The sequence below is a fragment of the Podarcis gaigeae genome, assembly GCF_964106915.1.
Source record: "Podarcis gaigeae genome assembly, chromosome: 3".
In the NCBI taxonomy this organism is placed as follows: domain Eukaryota; kingdom Metazoa; phylum Chordata; class Lepidosauria; order Squamata; family Lacertidae; genus Podarcis; species Podarcis gaigeae.
The window spans coordinates 8,266,742-8,286,959 of NC_139680.1; the positions used below are offsets into that span (position 1 = coordinate 8,266,742).

General features: G+C 42.2%; 1 protein-coding gene across 9 annotated transcripts in view; it reads right to left on the reverse strand.

Moving 5' to 3' along the window:
- Positions 1-20,218, reverse strand: part of ATP7B (ATPase copper transporting beta) — a 45,380-nt gene that overhangs the window by 15,670 nt on the left and 9,492 nt on the right. For 7 of the 9 annotated variants that reach the window (XM_083729852.1, XM_083729851.1, XM_083729848.1 and 4 more), the window contains 10 exons: positions 15,526-16,738; positions 14,151-14,399; positions 12,893-13,056; positions 10,915-11,076; positions 8,503-8,579; positions 7,996-8,170; positions 7,636-7,869; positions 5,642-5,733; positions 4,913-5,040; positions 2,424-2,578 (listed from right to left, as the gene is read on the reverse strand). In XM_083729852.1, coding sequence (XP_083585978.1) covers positions 2,424-2,578; positions 4,913-5,040; positions 5,642-5,733; positions 7,636-7,869; positions 7,996-8,170; positions 8,503-8,579; positions 10,915-11,076; positions 12,893-13,056; positions 14,151-14,399; positions 15,526-16,693 — 2,604 coding nt within the window. In that variant the 5' untranslated portion in view covers positions 16,694-16,738. Of the gene's footprint in view, positions 1-2,423; positions 2,579-4,912; positions 5,041-5,641; positions 5,734-7,635; positions 7,870-7,995; positions 8,171-8,502; positions 8,580-10,914; positions 11,077-12,892; positions 13,057-14,150; positions 14,400-15,525; positions 16,739-19,456; positions 19,721-20,218 lie in introns of all 9 variants that reach the window. The other 2 variants (XM_083729845.1, XM_083729844.1) reach the window with 1 other exon arrangement.

Below are 20,218 nucleotides of genomic sequence, written 5' to 3' on the forward strand. Positions count from 1 at the left end.
AATAAATGGGTCAGCGGCCTAAGAAGTTTGGCTCCAAGGCAGAATCTTCAGGTGCCAGGCAAAAAAACCATTTCTCTTCAACAGGCTGAGTTTGGCTGAGTAACATTTTAGGGCTATTAAATGGGTTTGTGTGTTGGGGGAGGTGTAATTGGTTTGTTTTTATTACGTATTTTGTATTCCCGTTTTATATTTTTCTCTTGTGAATTGCCCTGGGATCTTTGGATGAAGAGCAGTATACAAAATTAATAGTAATAGTGGCAAAAGGGATGCGGATGGCGCTGTGGGTTAAACCACGGAGCCTAGGACTTGCCGATTAGAAGGTCGGCGGTTCGAATCCCCACGACGGGGTGAGCTCCCGTTGCTCGGTCCCTGCTCCTGCCAACATAGCAGTTCGAAAGCACGTCAAAGTGCAAGTAGATAAATAGGTACCGCTCCGGCGGGAAGGTAAACGGCGCTGCTCTGGTTCGCCAGAAGTGGCTTAGTCATGCTGGCCACATGACCCGGAAGCTGTACACCGGCTCCCTCGGCCAGTAAAACAAGATGAGCGCTGCAACCCCAGAGTCGGTCACGACTGGACCTAATGATGGTCAGGGGTCCTTTTTAATAGTGGCAAAACAACAACAGCAACAGCAACAACTACAGCAGAAAGCATTTCCTCACGAAGCCTGGTAGTGCCACAGCCAGTACACCTGTACTGGATAGCAGTGGAAGCAGGAGTCCAATTGCATGAGGGGGGGGCACTCCATGTTTCCCACATTTTAATATCAATGGGAGATGAGCAGTGCTAGAGTGGGGAGAACCATAGTATTCACTGGTACAAGAAACCAGCTATTGGGGAAGGTAGGGTAGGAGAGAAGGAAGAAATCCATTTTCCCAGCTGCTTAGAAAAACGTAGCTTCTCATCCCAGAAGCACAGGCCTAGGGAAAAGTCTCATATATCTCCCCAAGTACATAATGTTTGTACAAAAAAAATAACTAGGATGGAGAAAGGCCTTGAAACCAATAGGATTTACATCCAAACGGATACATCCCAGTTGGGAGCGTGAGAAGAGTACAGCAGCAAAACCAAATAAAGGAGAGTCCAAAGGTCACCTGGGTGTGGAGGAGGAGGAAAAACTTGCATGGGGTAGTATTTCAGACAGTAGCAGGCGAGAGAAGGGTTAGAAAAGAGGGAGGACTAGAGGCCAGTGAGAGGTCCTCAATTCAAAAGCAGCAATTGCACATGAATCTTCCATTGTACATTCATAAGGCTCGGCTGAAATCTCCTGCTTCCCAGGGTTTTTTTTGGCTTTTTCATATTCTTACCTCAGAGGCAGGTACTCACGACCCCAGCAATTGCACTACAGTGGTACCTCGGGTTAAGTACTTAATTCGTTCCGGAGGTCTGTTCCTAACCTGAAACTGTTCTTAACCTGAAGCACCACTTTAGCTAATGGGGCCTCCCACTGCCGCTGCGCCGCAGGAGCACGATTTGTGTTCTCATCCTGAAGCAAAGTTCTTAACCCGAGGTACTATTTCTGGGTTAGCGGAGTGTGTAACCTGAAGCGTATGTAACCTGAAGCGTACCTAACCCGAGGTACCACTGTACATGCTGTTTCATAGAACTACAGATTTGGAGGAGACCTTGGTAGTGCAATGCAGCTGCCTTACTTGAAGATGGCTTCAAGTAAGATGAGAGAGGTTCAGGAACCAGGTAAGCAGCCAGATGGAAGAGAGATAGACCTATGTCCTCTGGGAGAGATTTTGGGAGTATGGGCTGAGGATCTACAAAAAGCTTTGGGTGGCAGTATATGGGAAGCTTTTGGAGCAAACAGCCATGATAGCACTTCTGGAGTCTACATAACATGATAGCACTTCTGGAGACCACATAACACTGGTCTTAAAAGACCTACATTGGCTCCCAGTACGTTTCCGAGAACAATTGAAAGTTTTGGTGTTGACCTTCAAAGCCCTAAACGGCCTCGGCCCAGTATACCTGAAGGAGCGTCTCCACCCCCATCGTTCAGCCCGGACACTGAGGTCCAGCGCCAAGGGCCTTATGGCAATTCACTCACTGCGAGAAGTGAGGGCCTTCTTGGTAGTGGCGCCTGCCCTGTGGAACACCCTCCCACCAGATGTCAAAGAGATAAACAACTACCTAACGTTTAGAAGACATCTGAAGGCAGCCCTGTTCAGGGAAGTTTTTAATGTGTGACATTCTAATGTATTTTAATCTTTGTTGGAAGCCGCCCAGAGTGGCCGGGGAAACCCAGCCAGATGGGCAGGGTACAAATAAATTATTATTATTATTATTATTATTAAAACCCTTGTTAGATCCCCCCCTCCAATACCCAATACAGACGTCAAATGCCACAACAAAAACACTGATTCAAGGCAGCTCCCCCCCCCAAAAAAAAACCCCACTTCAAATGAGCATGCTTTACCTTTGACATCTGAGCTTCTTCTACCAGTTTTACAATTTGTGCCAAGGTGGTATCAGAGCCAACGTGAGTTGCTTTCACAAGCACGGAGCCATGTGCGTTGAGGGAGCCTGCGATTACTGTGCTGCCAGGTTTCTTGACGACAGGCATGGCTTCTCCTACAAGAATGAAGCAAAATCAACCAACAGCTTCTACTAGCTCCTCCCTCACGCCGAAAGCAGTACAATGTCACACGGCACATAGCTCAACTCTGGAATTCTCTCCCGCAAAAGAAGTACAGTGGTGCCCTGCAAGACGAACGCCTCGCAAGACGGAAAACCCGCTAGACGAAAGGGTTTTCCGTTTTGGAGGCGCTTCGCAAAACGAATTTCCCTATGGGCTTGCTTCGCAAGACGAAAATGTCTTGCGAATTCCTGCAGGTTTCCCCCCCTTTTCCCAAGCCGCTAAGCCGCTTATCAGCTGATCCGCTGATAAGCCGCTTAACAGCTGATCGCTAAAAGCCGCTAAACCGCTAATAGCGCTAATCCGCTAAGCTGTCAATGGGCTAGCTTCGCAAGACGAAAAAACCGCTATACGAAGAGCCTGACGGAATGGATTAATTTCGTCTTGCGAGGCACCACTGTAGTGATAGCCATTACCTCTAATGGCTTCAAAAGAGGTTTAGACAAATCCAGAAGGGATAAGGCTATCAATGGCGAAGAGTCACAATGGCTATGTTATACCTCCACTGTTGAAAGCAGCATCTCCCTGAATACCATGTGCAAGGAATCACAGGTAAGGAGAGTGCTGCTACGCTCAGGTCCAGCCCATGTATACCTGAAGGAGCATCTCCACCTCCATCGTTCTGCCCGGACACTGAGTTCCAGCACTGAGGGCCTTTTGGTGGTTCCCTCACAGCAAGAAGTGAGGTTACAGGGAACCAGGCAGAGGGCCTTCTCGGTAGTGGCGCCCGCCCTGTGGAACGCCCTCCCACCAAATGTCAAAGGAAAAAACAACTACCAGACTTTTAGGAGACATCTGAAGGCAGCCCTGTTTAGGGAAGTTTTTAATATTTGATGTTTCATAGTGTTTTTAATATTCTGTTGGGAGCTGCCCAGAGTGGCTGGGGAGGCCTGGCCAGATGGGCGGGGTATAAGTATTATTATTATTATTATTATTATTATTATTATTATTATTATTATTATCACTATTATCATCATCAAAATTTTTATTAATTTTTTGGGGAAAAATTAAAACAAACAAACAAGCATACAAACATACATACATACAATCTATTTATAATCAAACCATTCTTAATAACATTGTTAAGTGACTTCCTCAAATCCCCCTGGTTGAATTTCATTGTATGTCATTTTAACAGTTTTCCAAAATCAATTTTCTCAAAAAATTAACTTGGCCACTTACGATCTTTCATTCTTTCTAATTTAGCTTTAAACATCTTAATTCCTATCCTTACATATTTAAATCCTAAGCCTATCTAATATTTGCAAGCTTTTCCAGTTAAATTATCTTAACATATTTAGCTAAGTACTCTTTAAATTTCATCCATTCTTGCAGGTACTCCTCTTCCTTCTGGTCGCGGACTCTTCAAGTCAGGTCGGCTAGCTCCGAAAAATCCATCATCTGCCAATCTTCCATCATCATCATCATCATCATCATCATCATAATCATCATCATCATCATTATTATTAGCTTTCCACAGCCATCTGGTTGGCCACTGTGAGAACAAGATACTGGGCTGGATAGCTCACTGGCCTAATCCAGCATGGATCTTTTTTTGTTCTCATGATATTCAGAGAACCATCCAATTTTGACAAGCATGCGGATGGATGCACCAATAACTGATGTATCTGGAAAATGCCTGCCTTACACCTGTGATTCTATTTCTCCTAAGAGGGGACACCTCTTTGTTCCCTGAAAAAACCTGCTGTGCCCAAACGTTTAGATCAAGATCTACCAGAAGCGAAACAAGATTCAAAATTCATGCTACCAACCAGAGAAGCACTGGACACTAGTATCTGCCTGTTAAGCTGCAACTATATCCTACTAGCCGGGAAAAGTGAAAGAAGAATTGTTGTAAGCAAATAATTTCACTGGGATTACTGTAATTAAGAAGGCTTCATATATCGGTGTTTGGAACAGAGAAGCTGTTATTGGTTCTCTACACTAATTATTGGGCTAATGAAGCACCACGGATCATAAAGCGACTCCAGCCCTCAAGGGATGGAAATATTTAAGACTGCAGCTCTAAAACTAATTGCAAGCATTAGCAAACATTTATGTGGGAATTAGTTCCTTTGTTCTTCCTAATAACAAAGAAATGTTGTGCATCTTGCACCTTCACACCATCAACTCATGAACAGATATATGATCTATTTTGTCTCTCTCCCGATGCACCTGCACAGCATTAATTCTTTGTTCCACAGACCAAGCCCATGCAAAGCTCAGTCCCTGGGAACCTGCTATTGTTCAGTTAAGAATGCAAAAGTTACCTGTGATGAGGGATTCGTCTGCCATAGAGCTGCCTTCAACCACTTTTCCATCAACTGGAAATTTCCCACCGGGTACCACCTTTACGACGTCGCCTCGCTGAACCAGTTCAACCGGCACTTGTTCCTCCCTGTAAGTGAGATCTCATATGTTAAGAAAAAGGGGCTCCATTTTAGCCATACCACTGAAATGAGAGAAACTCTACTATCTGAAAAGCAGCAGGCACACAGCAGTACAAAAACACACATGGAGAAATTAACTCAGTGTAGTAAGGAGATGCAAACGGACTTTGCACTGGAATGCAAAGACAAATTCTGAGTGTAAATTGTGATCTAAAATCTGCTACACCTGCCTCTGTCTCATCGCAAACACACATCCCTACCTCTCTCTCCCCCCAAATTGAAGTCCAACTAATACCAGGACAGAGTGAGGATTACTGGACACTACGCATCTAAGACTCAACCCTGATGGTGTTCCATCTCTTCCAATACAAATAAACCTCCTGAATACCACATAGAGGTTTTATTTATGCATTTATAAGCCCACTCCAATATATAAAACCAACTGAATGCAGTGAAAAAGCACACAAAAAACATTACAGCAAATGCAGCATTGTCCCCTAAAACCAGTTACATCCATCACAGCTTATTTACCTCTGAACTGGATTTGCGAAATCTCAGAAGACTGCATCATATCATAAGAAAAACGGGAAAGAATTACTGCTGGCATACCTGATGACACAGTTGTCAGCTCCAAGTGTCACTACAACAGCTTCTGTAGCTTGAAGAGAGATTAATTTGGCAAGTGCTGCTGATGTTTTACTCTAGGAAGCAGAGATAGACAACGGTGATTGGAAGGCATGATACATTTACTCAGTTCCCCACTGAATTTCGCTTATGCTAAAACTCAAAATATGCTCCATTGCCCATTTTCCCCCATTAAATATTGCATGCCACAGCACCTATCACTCAAGATACATGGGAAACCCATTCAGCACCTGAAGTATAGTATTATGTAGATGGCTTAGCGCTGTATGGGCTGGGAGCCAAGTGTATGCTTGCTTTTGAAAAATAAACATGCCCAGTTATCTATGGGTACTGGTGTACTACTTGAATTTTATTGCTGTAACATTTTGGCCTTTGTTCCCTGCTCTAGAATCCAAACAAAAACATAGGAATCAGGACAGTGGGCCATGTAGTCCAACATCCTGTTCTCTCAGTCACCAACCAGATGGCTGTGGGAAATCTGCAAGCAGGATCTGAGGGGATTGCACCTGCCTCCCAGAGTTCTTTGCTCCTCTGCCTCCATCATGAGATGAAGGATGGTACCAAACCCATCCAGGTCATCAGCAACCTATCACATCTACCATTCAGTGTGGTGTAGTGGTTAGGAGCGGTAGACTCGTAATCTGGTGAACCAGGTTCGCATCTCCGCTCCTCCACATGCAGCTGCTGGGTGACCTTGGGGCCAGGCACACTTCTCTGAAGTCTCTCAGCCCCACTCACCTCACAGAGTGTTAGTTGTGGGGGAGGAAGGGAAAGGAGATTGTGAGCCGCTTTGAGACTCCTTCGGGTAGTGATAAAGCAGGATATCAAATCCAAACTCTTCTTCTTCTTCATGCAAGACCAATTGTCCCTTCTGTACTAACTCCCACATGTGACCAAGGCAGTTGCTTAAACTTAATGTTCACTCTTGTAAATTACTAATGCAGGCAGACTTAACCTGGGGAAGTTGTGAACTCCTACTCAACTCGGTTTCCAAAGAAAGGCTAGAGGGGGATCTTCTATCCTCAAAGCACAGAGTCAGAACGGATATTCTGTGGGGTCCCAAAGGTGCTCACTGGGTGAGGGTGGAACTGCTACACTAGCAAGCACGTCCAACTCTCTAGAGACTGCGAGCTACTCCCAGTATGATAAAACCGGCAGTGATCTTTTTTTTGCCAGGGGAGTGGGATTCCCAAAGTTGTTGAGCTTTTTTGGGGTGGAGTGCCCAGAGTTGTTGTACACAGTACTGTATCGTTCAAACACTATGCCACCGACGCAGGGATTTGTGGCGGCGGCAGCAGCAACAATGGGACATAGCTCCGGGGGCAGAGCGATGCGTGATCGATCAGGACCACCTTTCTGAATCCCACGATCGACAGGAGCACCCCGGGGACCTATCTATCAATCGCGGTCAACCAGTTGAACATGTCTGCACTAGAACCTGCTCGCCATCAGCAAGAATCAGTCTCACACAGAGGTGGGTTGAAGAATTCTGGCTGCTTCAGAGCTGCTGCAGCACAGCCTTTATTGTGTAAAGTCAGAAAGATACAAAATACAAGGAAAGCAACTTTTTCTAAGCCAGCAGATAAGGACAGTGCCATGCCATCACACCAGGCCACGTAGCCGATCAGGCTATGCTTACGTGGGCCAATCATTAGGACAGCATGAGCTGTCCACGCGTTGATCATGCTCCAAGGATGCTTTTAGCTATGAAAGCACCCTGCAATAATAAGAACTTTGCTCATGCTCTTAGGTACAAGCAACCATTTTCCCACATGCATCTGCACCTCTCTGTGCCTCACCTTCTCTCTCTCTCTCTCTCTCTCTCTCTCTCTCTCTCTCTCCTTCCCAGCAAGCAACAGCGACCCGTCTGCTGGCAAGCTAGCATGGTGGTGCCACCTCACTCCTCACTCAGCACGTTGCTTCTGGTAGGACTGAGACTGAGTCTTAATATACGTTACCTTTGCTATGTGCTCCAGCCACCGCCCAAGAGATATGAACACGAACAGCATTGGAGGGGTGTCGAAAAAGGTGATGGGGCTTTGCTCTGCCTTTTCACCTATGGCAACCATCAGAATGACGCATGAGTAGATGTAGGCGATAGACGTGGCCAGCACTATCAGGACGTCCATATTGGCCATCCTGTGCTTAAGGGACTTGTAGGCTTGGACATAGAAGTACCATCCGCCGAAGAACTGTCAAAAGAAAACCACCTATTTTTGTAACACCTTTGCTGGCTTGATGAAGCCTTTCTTCCTCTCTGTAAATATCCAATTATGTAATGGGAGATTAAAAAGAAAGGAAATATTCTTGAAATGTACCTGAACCAAAGTGCAAAGGAGAAAGAAAAGAAGGTTGAGAATAGATAATCCCGGGATCACATTTTGCTCCAGAGCCATTGATCCGTGCTGCTGACCATCAGGTATTAGCATGTAAATCATTAAGATCAAGACAGGGATACCAAATACCAGGCTGCATAAGAACGATTTCCTCCATCTGAAAAGGCAGAGAATCCACAGTATTAGAGTCTTCAAATTTCCCTGGTAACTAAATAGGCAAATATTGCACAAGGCCTGCTTCAGCTGATAGCAGTACCAGCTGAGGAACCACTGAACCCCAAATATAGATTTCTGATTCCACGTTTCAGCTCAAGGCATTCATATACTTACCTACACTTCTGTAAAACAAAGACAATCAAAGGTAATGTGAAACGTTTGCACCCACAAAAAATTGAACACTCACAATTTTCAGTCACACAGATACCTACATACCACAGATATCATCTGTATCTATCAACCACACCCTTTCATATATGTAGGTATACTTACTGTCGGATCTCCTCTTTGTGATCCAAGTTATGATCCTTTGGATCCCTTTTAGCCAAAGATGCCTGAAAACCGATCCCCTTTACAAAAAAGAAAGAAATAGTATACAAATAAATATGAAATAAAAATAGCTCAAATGAAGTACTGCTGGTTACATAACACTAAAACACTGCTCTATTATTTTTCAAGCTTTCAAAACCTGGGTTTTCAGATTTTAGAACCATTTCCTGATACATAGCTCTGATTTGTATAAGCTTTTCAAAATCTAAAAACAGCTGTTTTTGCTATTATTTCACTAGTATCAAATATTAACTGGAACCCAAATAAAAGGAAAATTGGAGAAAACAAACACTAATTGGATCCAATTATATCCAATTATGCATTTTATCATCATTCCTGAAAATGTATCTGAACCGACCAGACCTTTAATGGTTTTTGAATATTTACTCAAAGACCCTTCACAGACAAGGGAACCTTATCCAAAAATCCATACAACACTGTTGCAAGAAAACCCTAGACTTCCACAGAAAAACTCAGGGGCATAATTTAAATGTTTCCATGAATGAAGCCAAGTGGAATAGTGTATGGGACAAAATACTGAGCGAAAGAGCCCATAAAAGGGAAAATTATTTTAAACTAATACACAGATGGTACATGACTCCTCACATCCTTAGTAAAATTACAGGTGAGTAGTCCATTGCGCTAGATGGGAAGTAGGGAGTCAGGAACCTTCTTCCATATGTGGTGGCCCTGTGAAAAAATAAATGAGTTTTCGAAAAGGGTATTCTATGAAATGGGACTAATAACGGTGCTATGTCTAGATCCAAAAACGGCATTACATTATGTATCTGCCCCCCCCAATAAGATTTATATACCACTTGATTGTAAAAGGAAACCTCAAAGTAGAAAAGAAAATTTCAAGAGACTATAATTGGCTACTGCCGTCCATGCATGGACTTCTTTGGAGAGATTCCATAAGGTAGCTTTGAAAAGAAGATAGATATTAAATAATAACAGTTGACAGGAAATGTCGTGTAAATGCAACGTGACTGATCCTCTTAATTTTGCTTGTTATTCTAGTAAGTTTTCTATTTTGTTGATACGTGCACGTCAAAAATAAAACTACACTAAAAACTATCAAATATCACCAGTACGTTACCACCTTAATTATTTCGAATAACACTATACAGGAATTTAGTACTACTATCCCTCATTTTTGTATTTCTTCTCCTGTTTTCATTTTAATCTCATAGCTTAATTTTTCCCTATAAAGTGGCTTCACACAGCTTCTATCCACAGAATGATTCAAAATTAAAAATGTTATTCCTTTATTGTTTTTAGAATTCCACAGTAAACAAGGAAACCAACATGCCAGAAAAGTCTACCGTTTAAAAATCAAATTCTATCCTTGAAGAACATTATTGTTCTCCTGTGATCCGGAATGATTCTCCTGACTGTGCTTCACTGTACAGACTTCTTTGTTATCCTCATTTTTCCTACAGTAGCTGCAGAACTGGGGTTGATCATCCTTAAATTTTAAAGAATTCAGACTTTTTGCTAAGCTACCGATCTGCAACTTGCGTTGGGCTTCCTATAAAGCTCTACTCTGAACAACCATTAGAGTAAACTTCAATGTGCTATAAGACAAGATCTCTAGAAGCACTTACATAAACTGATGCTTTGCTTTAGAGGAGTTTGAGGAATGTTCAACACCATTCCCGGGATCATTTTCACATTTGTTTTGCAGCCTGCTATTTCCCTTGCCAACAAAGGTCCGTATAGTAAGAGCTATGGTTTTCCCAGTAGTGATGTATGGAAGTGAGAGCTGGACCATAAAGGCTGATCGCCGAAGAATTGATGCTTTTGAATTATGGTGCTGGAGGAGACTCTTGAGAGTCCCATGGACTGCAAGAAGATCAAACCTCTCCATTCTGAAGGAAATCAGCCCTAAGTGCTCACTGGAAGGACAGATCCTGAAGCTGAGGCTCCAATACTTTGGCCACCTCATGAGAAGAGAAGACTCCCTGGAAAAGACCCTGATGTTGGGAAAGATGGAGGGCACAAGGAGAAGGGGACGACAGAGGACGAGAGGGTTGGATAGTGTTCTCGAAGCTACCAGCATGAGTCTGACCAAACTGCGGGAGGCAGTGGAAGACAGGAGTGCCTGGCGTGCTCTGGTTCATGGGGTCACGAAGAGTCGGACACGACTAAACGACTAAACAACAACCACAATTTCCCTGAGAAACGACGATAGTCTGCAGCCATGTGTCTAGTGTGAAAGTTTACTAACCAGTAAACACAGCTAGCAGCCTGGCTGGCACAAAACGTACCGATACTGACCCCTAGCTCCTGCTGCAATGGCAAATGCAGTTGGGCTTTTAAAAAAATAAATAACAAAATGTTTTAATAGCTTACCTCGATAATCTTTATAACATCTCGAGGACCAACAACTTCCGGGTCAAAGCGGATGTGAGCTTTGGAAGTAGCCAGCACTACAGATGCATAAAGAATGCCAGGCGTTTTGGTAAGCTTGGATTCAATGTTATGAACACATGAAGCACAGGTCATCCCTAGGACCTGAAAGAGAACTGCAGTTAGTGTTAACATGGGAAGTTGCCTTATAAACCACCAGACCATTGGTCCACCTAGTCCAGGTACAGCTAACTTGGTGCCCTCCAGATGCTGTGGATTCCTTTTTTTTTCTTTTTAAAAATCTTAATTGATTTAAAATACAAACATAAAAGATCATGTACTGCGGAAACAAAGAAAAGAAAGAAAAGAAAGGATGTGAAGAAAAGGGGGGGAAGTATACAAAAAGAAAATACATCATCTCAAATAACAGTTAAATAAAAGTTATGGATGTAAAACTTCCAATCGTTCTCATTATACTGTTTATACTGTCACTGTTTCTCACACAGCTTTATGTTATTTCATATTATTTTCATATAATCCAAAAAGATAATCTGTTACACTTTTTTACTTACAGGTATAATTCAAGTTCTGCTAGTATAATATTATTTGTACAATATAATCTTAAATATTCTTTAAATATTCTCCATTCTCCATATACTTTCTGATCTGAACATGGAACAATGGGAAAGATTGTGGAGGGTAGATATTAAGTTTACAGCATATAATAATCTTAGGGAAAACACAATGAAGATGCTATACATATGGCACCATACCCCTTTAAAACTTGTTAAAATGTACAAAAGCAGATCACTAACTTGCTGGAGATGCAAAAAAGATACAGGGTCATACTATCATAAGTGGTGGACCTGTGTAGTTACAGTGGTGCCTCGCAAGACGAAAAGAATCCGTTCCGCGATTCTCTTCGTCTAGCGGTTTTTTCGTCTTGCGAAGCAAGCCCATTGACGGCTTAACGGATTAGCGCTATTAGCGGCTTATCGGATAAGCGGCTTAGTGGCTTAGAAAAAGGGGGGAAGGGGGGGAAAACCGCAGGAACTCGCAAGACATTTTCGTCTTGCGAAGCAAGCCCATAGGAAATTCGTTTTGCGAAGCACCTCCAAAACGGAAAACCCTTTCGTCTAGCGGGTTTTCCATCTTGCGAGGCATTCGTTTTGCGGGGCACCACTGTATCCGTGAATTTTGGAACAATATCTACAATGAATTCAAGAGATTATTCAAACTTACTTTTAAAAAACGACCAGAGATTTTTCTATTAGGTATCTTACCAACAGAAATTAAAAAATATATAAGACCATTGTTCATGTATGCAATCACGGCAGCTAGAATACTTGTGGTGAGAAACTGGAAAAGTGAAACATCACCAATGATAACAGAGTGGCAGACACTTATGATAGAGTACAGTGGTGCCTCGCAAGACGAAAAGAATCCGTTCCGCGATTCTCTTCCTCTAGCGGTTTTTTCGTCTTGCGAAGCAAGCCCATTGACGGCTTAGCGGATAAGCGGCTTAGAAAAAGGGGGGGAAAGGGGGGGAAATTCGGAAAAACTGGCAAGACATTTCGTCTTGCAAAGCAAGCCCATAGGGAAATTCGTTTTGCGAAGCGCCTCCAAAACGGAAATCCCTTTCGTCTAGCGGGTTTTTCGTCTTGTGAGGCATTCGTCTTGCGGGGCACCACTGTACTTGCAACTAGCAAAACTGACGGGAAGAGTTAGAGGAGTTCCAAATCAGAAAGATCTTGTGGATTCCAATTCCCATCAACCCCAGCCAGAATATCCAACGATCAGGAAGCAGAAACTGCTCAAAATGTGAAGCTGCAAAGGTGGAGGCAAATATCAATCAAGGTGCCAACTTTCTGACCACACAAAAGGCCTCTAGCGACAGAACACCCAATGAGAACAAGACTGAGATGTGTTAAGAGGCAGAGAAAAGGTTCGGTCAAACAAGCACACACTTTGTGAATCTCACCTTAAGATCTATATTGCCATCTGCACCAGGATAGTCTTGCATGATTGACGCTCCGAAACCGAGGTTCTCAATCAGCTGGGCTATTTCAAGAGGCTGAATTCTGTCCGGCTTATATTTTACTTCAACTTTCCCTGCCATCAAGGCAACGAGGACAGAAACTATTCCTGTAGTGAGAGAACTGCATTCACGCATTTGGATTTCTCTTCATGAAAACCATCTGAAATTGTGCTTACTGTATTAGTTATGTATTTTGATTAGGAATTTTGATTTTCCAGATTGTTAACCACATCCGAGATCTATGAATAGTAAGCCTTCTATAAATGGACTAAATAATAATAATAATAATAATAATAATAATAATAATAATAATAATAATTTATGAGTCACCCACAACCAATGAGAGCAGTACGCAGCTCTTACTGTTAAACAGATGTTTTTGTTATTCAACTCAGGCTACTATTTTAGACCCCTTTACTTGGAAGCATGCCCATCTGAAATAAATGGTCCTCACTTCAAAGAATATATAGTTATGAGGGAGGCTAAGCAATGTATAAATGAGACTATATTTACTCCGATAGAATGAGATATTCCCATTCAAGAGCAGGATGCTAATCCACCTCCTACGGTCCCAGATCTGCAGCAAACAATCCAGATACGATACGATATCTTTATTGTCATTGTCCCATGCAGAACAATGAAACTGGAAAAACTACATAAAACATTCAAAAAACCCTAAAAACTCTGAAACCCCATTTTAAAATACACTATACTATAGAGACCCCTTATGCTGCGTTTAGAACCAGAATTGTATTTGCATAGAAACTGTTTCTCAGGTGGCTAGTCCTGGTCTTTATAACCCTATACCTTCTTCCAGAAGGCAGAAGCTGAAAGAGATCATTTCCGGGGTGCGTACTATCCTGCGCTATCTCTGCCGCTTTCTTATGGCACCTGACAGCATAGATTTGATCTAAGGTGGGAAGAGTGCACCCAATTATTCTCTCTGCAGTCTTTATAACCCTGGACAGCATTGTTTTTCCCCTGGCCATGCAGCTCCCAAACCACACACACAGACCATAAGTTAATACACTCTCCACAGTACAATGGTTAAATGCCGTCAACAGGTCCTTTGTTTTTCAGGAGGATTCTCAGAAAATATAACCTCTGCTGTGCAAATAGCCAGCAGCAATTGAAAGCCACAGGCTCAACGCACTCAAGGCGCTACTAAAACAACCACTATACTGCATATTAGCTATTTTACCATCTTCTTTTTGCAGATTCTTCTCGATGCTTGATACACACGATGCACAAGTCATGCCTGTGACCTGCATGAAACATTTATCGGTTTTTCCTGCTGTGGATGGCTTTGGAGGGTCATTATACAGGTTCCTTTTCTGTGGCAAAACATCTCCGCATGGCAACTCTGAAAGCGTTTCACTTCTCAGAGAAGCAGAGGCCAACATGCTGGTCTCCATACTTCCAACAGTAGCAGGTCTCCCGTTGGTGGTATCTTGAATAAGAACATCAGAAATTGCATTCATATGAGCAACAGCACAACTGCAGCAACCATGGAACTATTTTACTGACATACAGTGTTGACCCAACATGCTACACTTCCATTTACAGGTTTGGGATTTTCTCCTAGGCTATGCCTATGTATTGTATTCCAAATCTTAAAAGCATCAAGACCAAGCACATCAGGGTGTTTCGTGATTCCAAAGCTAAGCAGTGAAACAGCTACTGAGGACTAGGCAGAACTCCAGAGAAATGCTGCTAACTGCTGTATAACTTATAAACTAAACTGCAATATGCTTAAGCAAGACAGTACACAGGTTGTACAGTTTGTTGATAAGTAGGAATGGGGGAGAAATTCAATTCAGTTCACATTTAAAGGTGAATCTACATAATTTGCACTTTCCAAAACACTAAGGGAACCTAAACACACCCATCCCAGAAATTTGAGCTTCTCCAAATTTTGCAGTGCAGTTCTCTAGTCAAGTAATGAGACCTGGGGGGGGGGGGTAGGGCAGTACAGTATACAATTTATTATTATTAAATGTATATAAAATGCATGTATTAAGGAAAAGTGTGTATAATATGCACACATTAGTAACAATAACATATAAAATGCATTTTTTTATTTCTAAAAATAAATATTAGAAAAACAAGCTTTGCAAAAATGTCCATATTGGGCCAAATTCCATACAAAAGTATATACAGTGGTACCTCGGGTTAAGTACTTAATTCGTTCTGGAGGTCTATTCTTAACCTGAAACTGTTCTTAACCTGAAGCACCACTTTAGCTAATGGGGCCTCCCGCTGCTGCTGCGCTGCCGGAGCACAATTTCTGTTCTCATCCTGAAGCAAAGTTCTTAACCTGAAGCACTATTTCTGGGTTAGCGGAGTCTGTAACCTGAAGCGTATGTAACCCAAGGTACCACTGTCTTAGAGACATTCACACTAAGTTGCTAATGAATGAGTTGTGGTCTTTAATTGCAAACTGATGTGGAGATGCGGATAACGCAATTTCGGATTTTGAAAAAAACTGAGGGAAACAAAAATCAACATTTTTGCCCATCCCTAGATGCTAGTACTGTTATGGAGGAAGTCTCCATTACAGAAAAAGTGGTTTGTACCTGTTAAGACTGAAGCATCAAATCCCATGTCTTCTATAGCGGATCTGAGTTCTTCAGAGTTGGTTATCATCAAACTGTAGTATATAATGGCAGTGCCTTCAGCTAAAGACACAGATATATGTCCGACTCCTTTTCTTTGCGATATGGTGCTCTCAATGGATTTTACACAGGAATTGCAAGTCATTCCATCAATCCTAATCACAGTTGTACAAGATTCACTTTGTGGGACTACGTGAGGAGGGTTGCTAGAGACACAAGGCAAAGATGATGGTGTGCTTAAGGTAAGCGGTCCATTATGGTCCTCAACTTCACTGGAGAAGGAGACTTTAAAGTTACCAGGGGGAAGGGCTTCGATAGCTTGCTGCAGTGAGGATGGAGTGATCAGATTCTGGTCAAACCACACAAGAGCATTTTTCTCTTCCAATGACACTTTAATACGCTGGACACCAGGCAAGTCTGAGACTGAACTTTCAATGATGTTAATGCAAGATTTGCAGTGCATCCCTTCCACACGGAGCTCTACAACAGATGCACTGGTCCCATTGTTTTCTATTGTCTCTCGGTCAGCAGGCATCCTTATATTTATCTGCTGTAAACGTTCTGCGTCAATCAAGCCAAGTTTCAACGGTGCTTGTTTATGCTTAATAGTGCTTTCATAGCCCAGGCTGTCTATGCTATTTTTTAATTCATCAGGCTTAATGATAAATGGATGATAAGTAATGATGGCTTCCTGGCTGCTGAGGGTCACTCTGATCTTCTTCACCCCATGTAGTTTCCCAATCTTTTCTTCAATGGCGCTAACACAAGACTGACAGGTCATGCCTTCTATTTTGATCTTAACTAAATCTTCATCGGTCTGTTGCCCTGAAGACTGCGTTGTATCTGCAACGCTGGCATCAAATCCCATGTCCTTGATTTCTTGGCAGATCTGATGGGGACTTATTTCCAGTTCCAAATACTTGACCACAGCATTACTTTCCTTAAGAGACACCTTGATGTTTACAATTCCTTTTACCTTAGATATTCTGCCTTCTATGGAATGTACACAGGCTTGGCAAGTCATATCCCAAATACTGACGGTAATAGCATTCACCTGAGAATGAGGAGGGGGTAAGTGGTCCAAGTCCTCCACAAAGCTAGTGTTGTCAAATGCAAACTTGTGCTTCATTGCTGATGCCGATATGTGGGCAGGCGAAGTGTGCCCAGGTACAACCTGAAATTTACAAATAAAACAAAAGCAAAACTAATGTACTATGGTGTTTACTTTGACGTATACAGTCAAACCTTGGTTCCGGAAGCCCACCAGCAATTCTCTTCCAGGAGGACATTTAGTCCTTAGCCTAACAAACTAACACAGCCAAGGTATAAGTCCTGATCACTTTTGTTAACCGTTCTTGCCACTGTCGTCTGGATTTCAACTGTAAGGAATTTGGCTTAAATCATACTATACTCCAAGTAAACACACTGAAATCAATGGATTAAAGTTAATCATAACTACCTTATTTACGCAAATTTAATGAGCCATCAAATCTAATGCACACCTCAATTTTCAAAACCTTGAAACCAAAAAAGTATTTGCTAGTGAATGTAAATGTGCCATCAAATCTAATGCTCACCCTAATTTTTGTGACATAATTTGGCCAAAAAAGGTGTGCACGACATCCGAGTAAATACGGTAACCCAAATCCATTTATTTCAATGGGTCTACTCTGTGACTTAGGTGGATACAACCCATAATGTTTTTTCTTTCCAAACCTTCCTTTCATTTAAAAACTATTTTTAAAAATGAACAAGTAAACACCCTTGTAATTGCTGTCCAGTTGCAACAAGTGACCTACCAGGGTACTACCCCATTTAAAATCAACAGCATACACACCTCAACAGGTGTGTTTACAGCTAGGTAAACCTATCACATTTTTACTATCTTTAGTTACGTTAAATTCTTTTATCCATTCTAAACATTCTGAATTCCTACATCAATCCATGCCAACTTGATAGCCTTTCTTGAATTTTGACACTGACATCCTGCAGCAGTGACTCAGCATTCGCTGCTGGATCCCGAGTTTCCCAAGATTTAAAAGTATATCCACAAAGTTAAATATTTAAACATTTAATTTTTCTAAAGTTACAGTCTTAAGCAAGCTAACAAGGAAGTTCCACTGAACTCACTGAGTAAACATGCTGAGGCGTGGGCTGTATGTCTCCCAATTTTTATTAGATTATTCAAATTAGTCTCTGCTTTTAGTATCTTTACAAGTCTTTTTGTTCTCATTGCATACTAAACAAGACACATTACAAACATAGTTTTAAGAGAAACACAGTCACCGCTTAACAAGTTGAGTTAGAAAACTCTTATACCCAGACCTTGCCTGAGAGAAAGTTGGGTAGTAACCCCTTTCCCCACAAATTCTCTTTTGCTCCTAAGCATAGATGATTTCCTCATGCCTTGGAGAAAATGTCAGTAACTAGTAGACACGACCCCATACACTGCCTCTATTTGCAACCTCTGTCTGCCATTGCGAACAAAGGTGAATAGAATATACCCCTGGATTCTGCCCAGTTGCACAAAAATGCACCATGTTGTGTCTTGTCAGAAAGCAGTTTCTGTTAATCCTCTTCACTTCTAGTTTGCCGCCACCCTGCTATCAATTTTGTCTGTTTTCATTGTCTGGCTGCATCTACACAGCGATGTAAGATGGCTGACCAAACAACCCACAATTATTAGCATTAAGCCCAAACCAGGGTTTGTGGTTTTTGCACTCCAAAGAGAAATGGTTTGTTTCTGGCTTACTAAATATGGCTTGAGCAAAACAGACCACTAATGCAGACGAAGCACTAAGCTAGGGGTGGTGGTTTGTTTATCCCCAGCGCAAACAAGGAGTAGTAAAGTGCATGGTTTATAGAAGGGATGTCCAACAGGTCAATCGGAATCTACTGGCAGATCCCTGCGAGGCTTTGGTAGATCGCGGTCAATAGCTGGGTAAAATACCTTAGCGCCCCCTCGCCCTGCCCTCCATTGTTGCACAATTCGCAGAACAGAAGACAGTTTACTCAGTGAGGCTGTTTGTTTCCCCAGTGATCTGTTGGCAAGTGGCTGTTCCCCTTTTTCGATTGAGCTTAGGCTTGAATTCTCAAAAATCAGGGCTTTCTTCCTCCCTAAAAAAGCTCAATTCCCCTAAAAAACGTGGCTTTCCTCCTCCTTAAAAAAACCCCAACAACTTTAACCTGAACCCCCAAAAAGATCACTGCCAGCTTTTAATACTGTGAGTAGATTGCAGTCTCTAGGGTGTTGGCTACTAACTTGCTTTGGCTACTAACTTGCTTTGGCAAATGATCTTTTTACAAACTCAGTGGTATCATTTAAATTTAAGATTATTTCAAGTTGAGTTTCTGTGTCACGAACCACAGAAAATATCTACACTTAAGATATACAAAGCTTAAAAAAAAAGAGAAAGACCTCTATTTAAAGTATGACCCAAAGTACTCAAGTCACATCATTAAATGGTCTATAAATCTATTGAAAAACAGGAATTGCTGAAATGTCTGCAGCCTGTTTGTTAAGAACTATTGCTAGAATCAGTTTTCAATAAGCAGCTTATCTATAATTATGATAGTTTCCCTTTCCAAGCAATTACTATTATTTTCAACTACTATGCTGCCCACAAATTGATGCCCAGTGGTAGCTACTAAAGCAAACAATTTATAAACCATTGATTGATGGAGATTATTTACCTCTTTAGGCAATTTGCTTTCAAAAAGGGGTACATTTTACTTCCTGGCGGACAAAGAAAAAGGATTATGGTAACTAATGATATAGTCTCCAATTTACTTCCAGCTAAGTGGGCATAGGACTGGAGCTTTAATTTCTCACAAAGACTCCCCACCCATCCAAAAGTTTTAGTTCGCATCCCCTCTATCTTATTAAACTGACCTGTCTGTCAGTGCTGTCTACCACTTCTGTCAAGACACTGTAGGGAATATCCTCCGCTTTCTGAGACAGACTTCTAGTTTTCACAAGGCCTCCTGGCCTGCAATGCTCCTCATCTTCCAGCGCGGAAAGCTTTTTGGGAGACTGCTGTTTGCAGAAGCGGACCAGAGTAATGCTTTTGTGGCTTAAAGTTGCAAGGGAAGATTGGCCCTCTCTCAAAGACATCTCTTTTGTTTTATTTTCCATTACCATAGGAGGTTTTGTACACTGGAAAAGCCAAATGAGAAAGAAGTGCTATCCGGTTTGCTGCTGCCACAATTCCTCTCCTACCATCTCTATACCAGGATAGCAAAATCTGGATTGCTAGAGAGCTGGATTACCTCCTCCTCGTCTTTTCAGTAACCTGTAGCAGTGGGCTGTGCTTGGCTTTATAGATTTGCAAACAGGTTTAAATATTCCCCACCCATTGTCAGCCTTGGCATGCAATGACAAATGGCGCTGGGTGCTGTTATAATTGTTTGCACACGAATCTCCAGTGTCCTCAGTCAAGGCTGCCTTTCACAAGCTTGTCAAATATGGCCTGTGTGAGGCAACCCGGTGTATAATTAACTCTGCCATCCAAGCTTTCATCCTTCTTCAATCAACCGCTTGCTCAAAACACTGAGAATCCATTTACAGACAACACATTTTTAAAACATGAGAAGGAGGGTGACCTGTGGGCTTTGTTATTCGAGAGCAGCGCTAAGGAGAACACACCGAAAACGG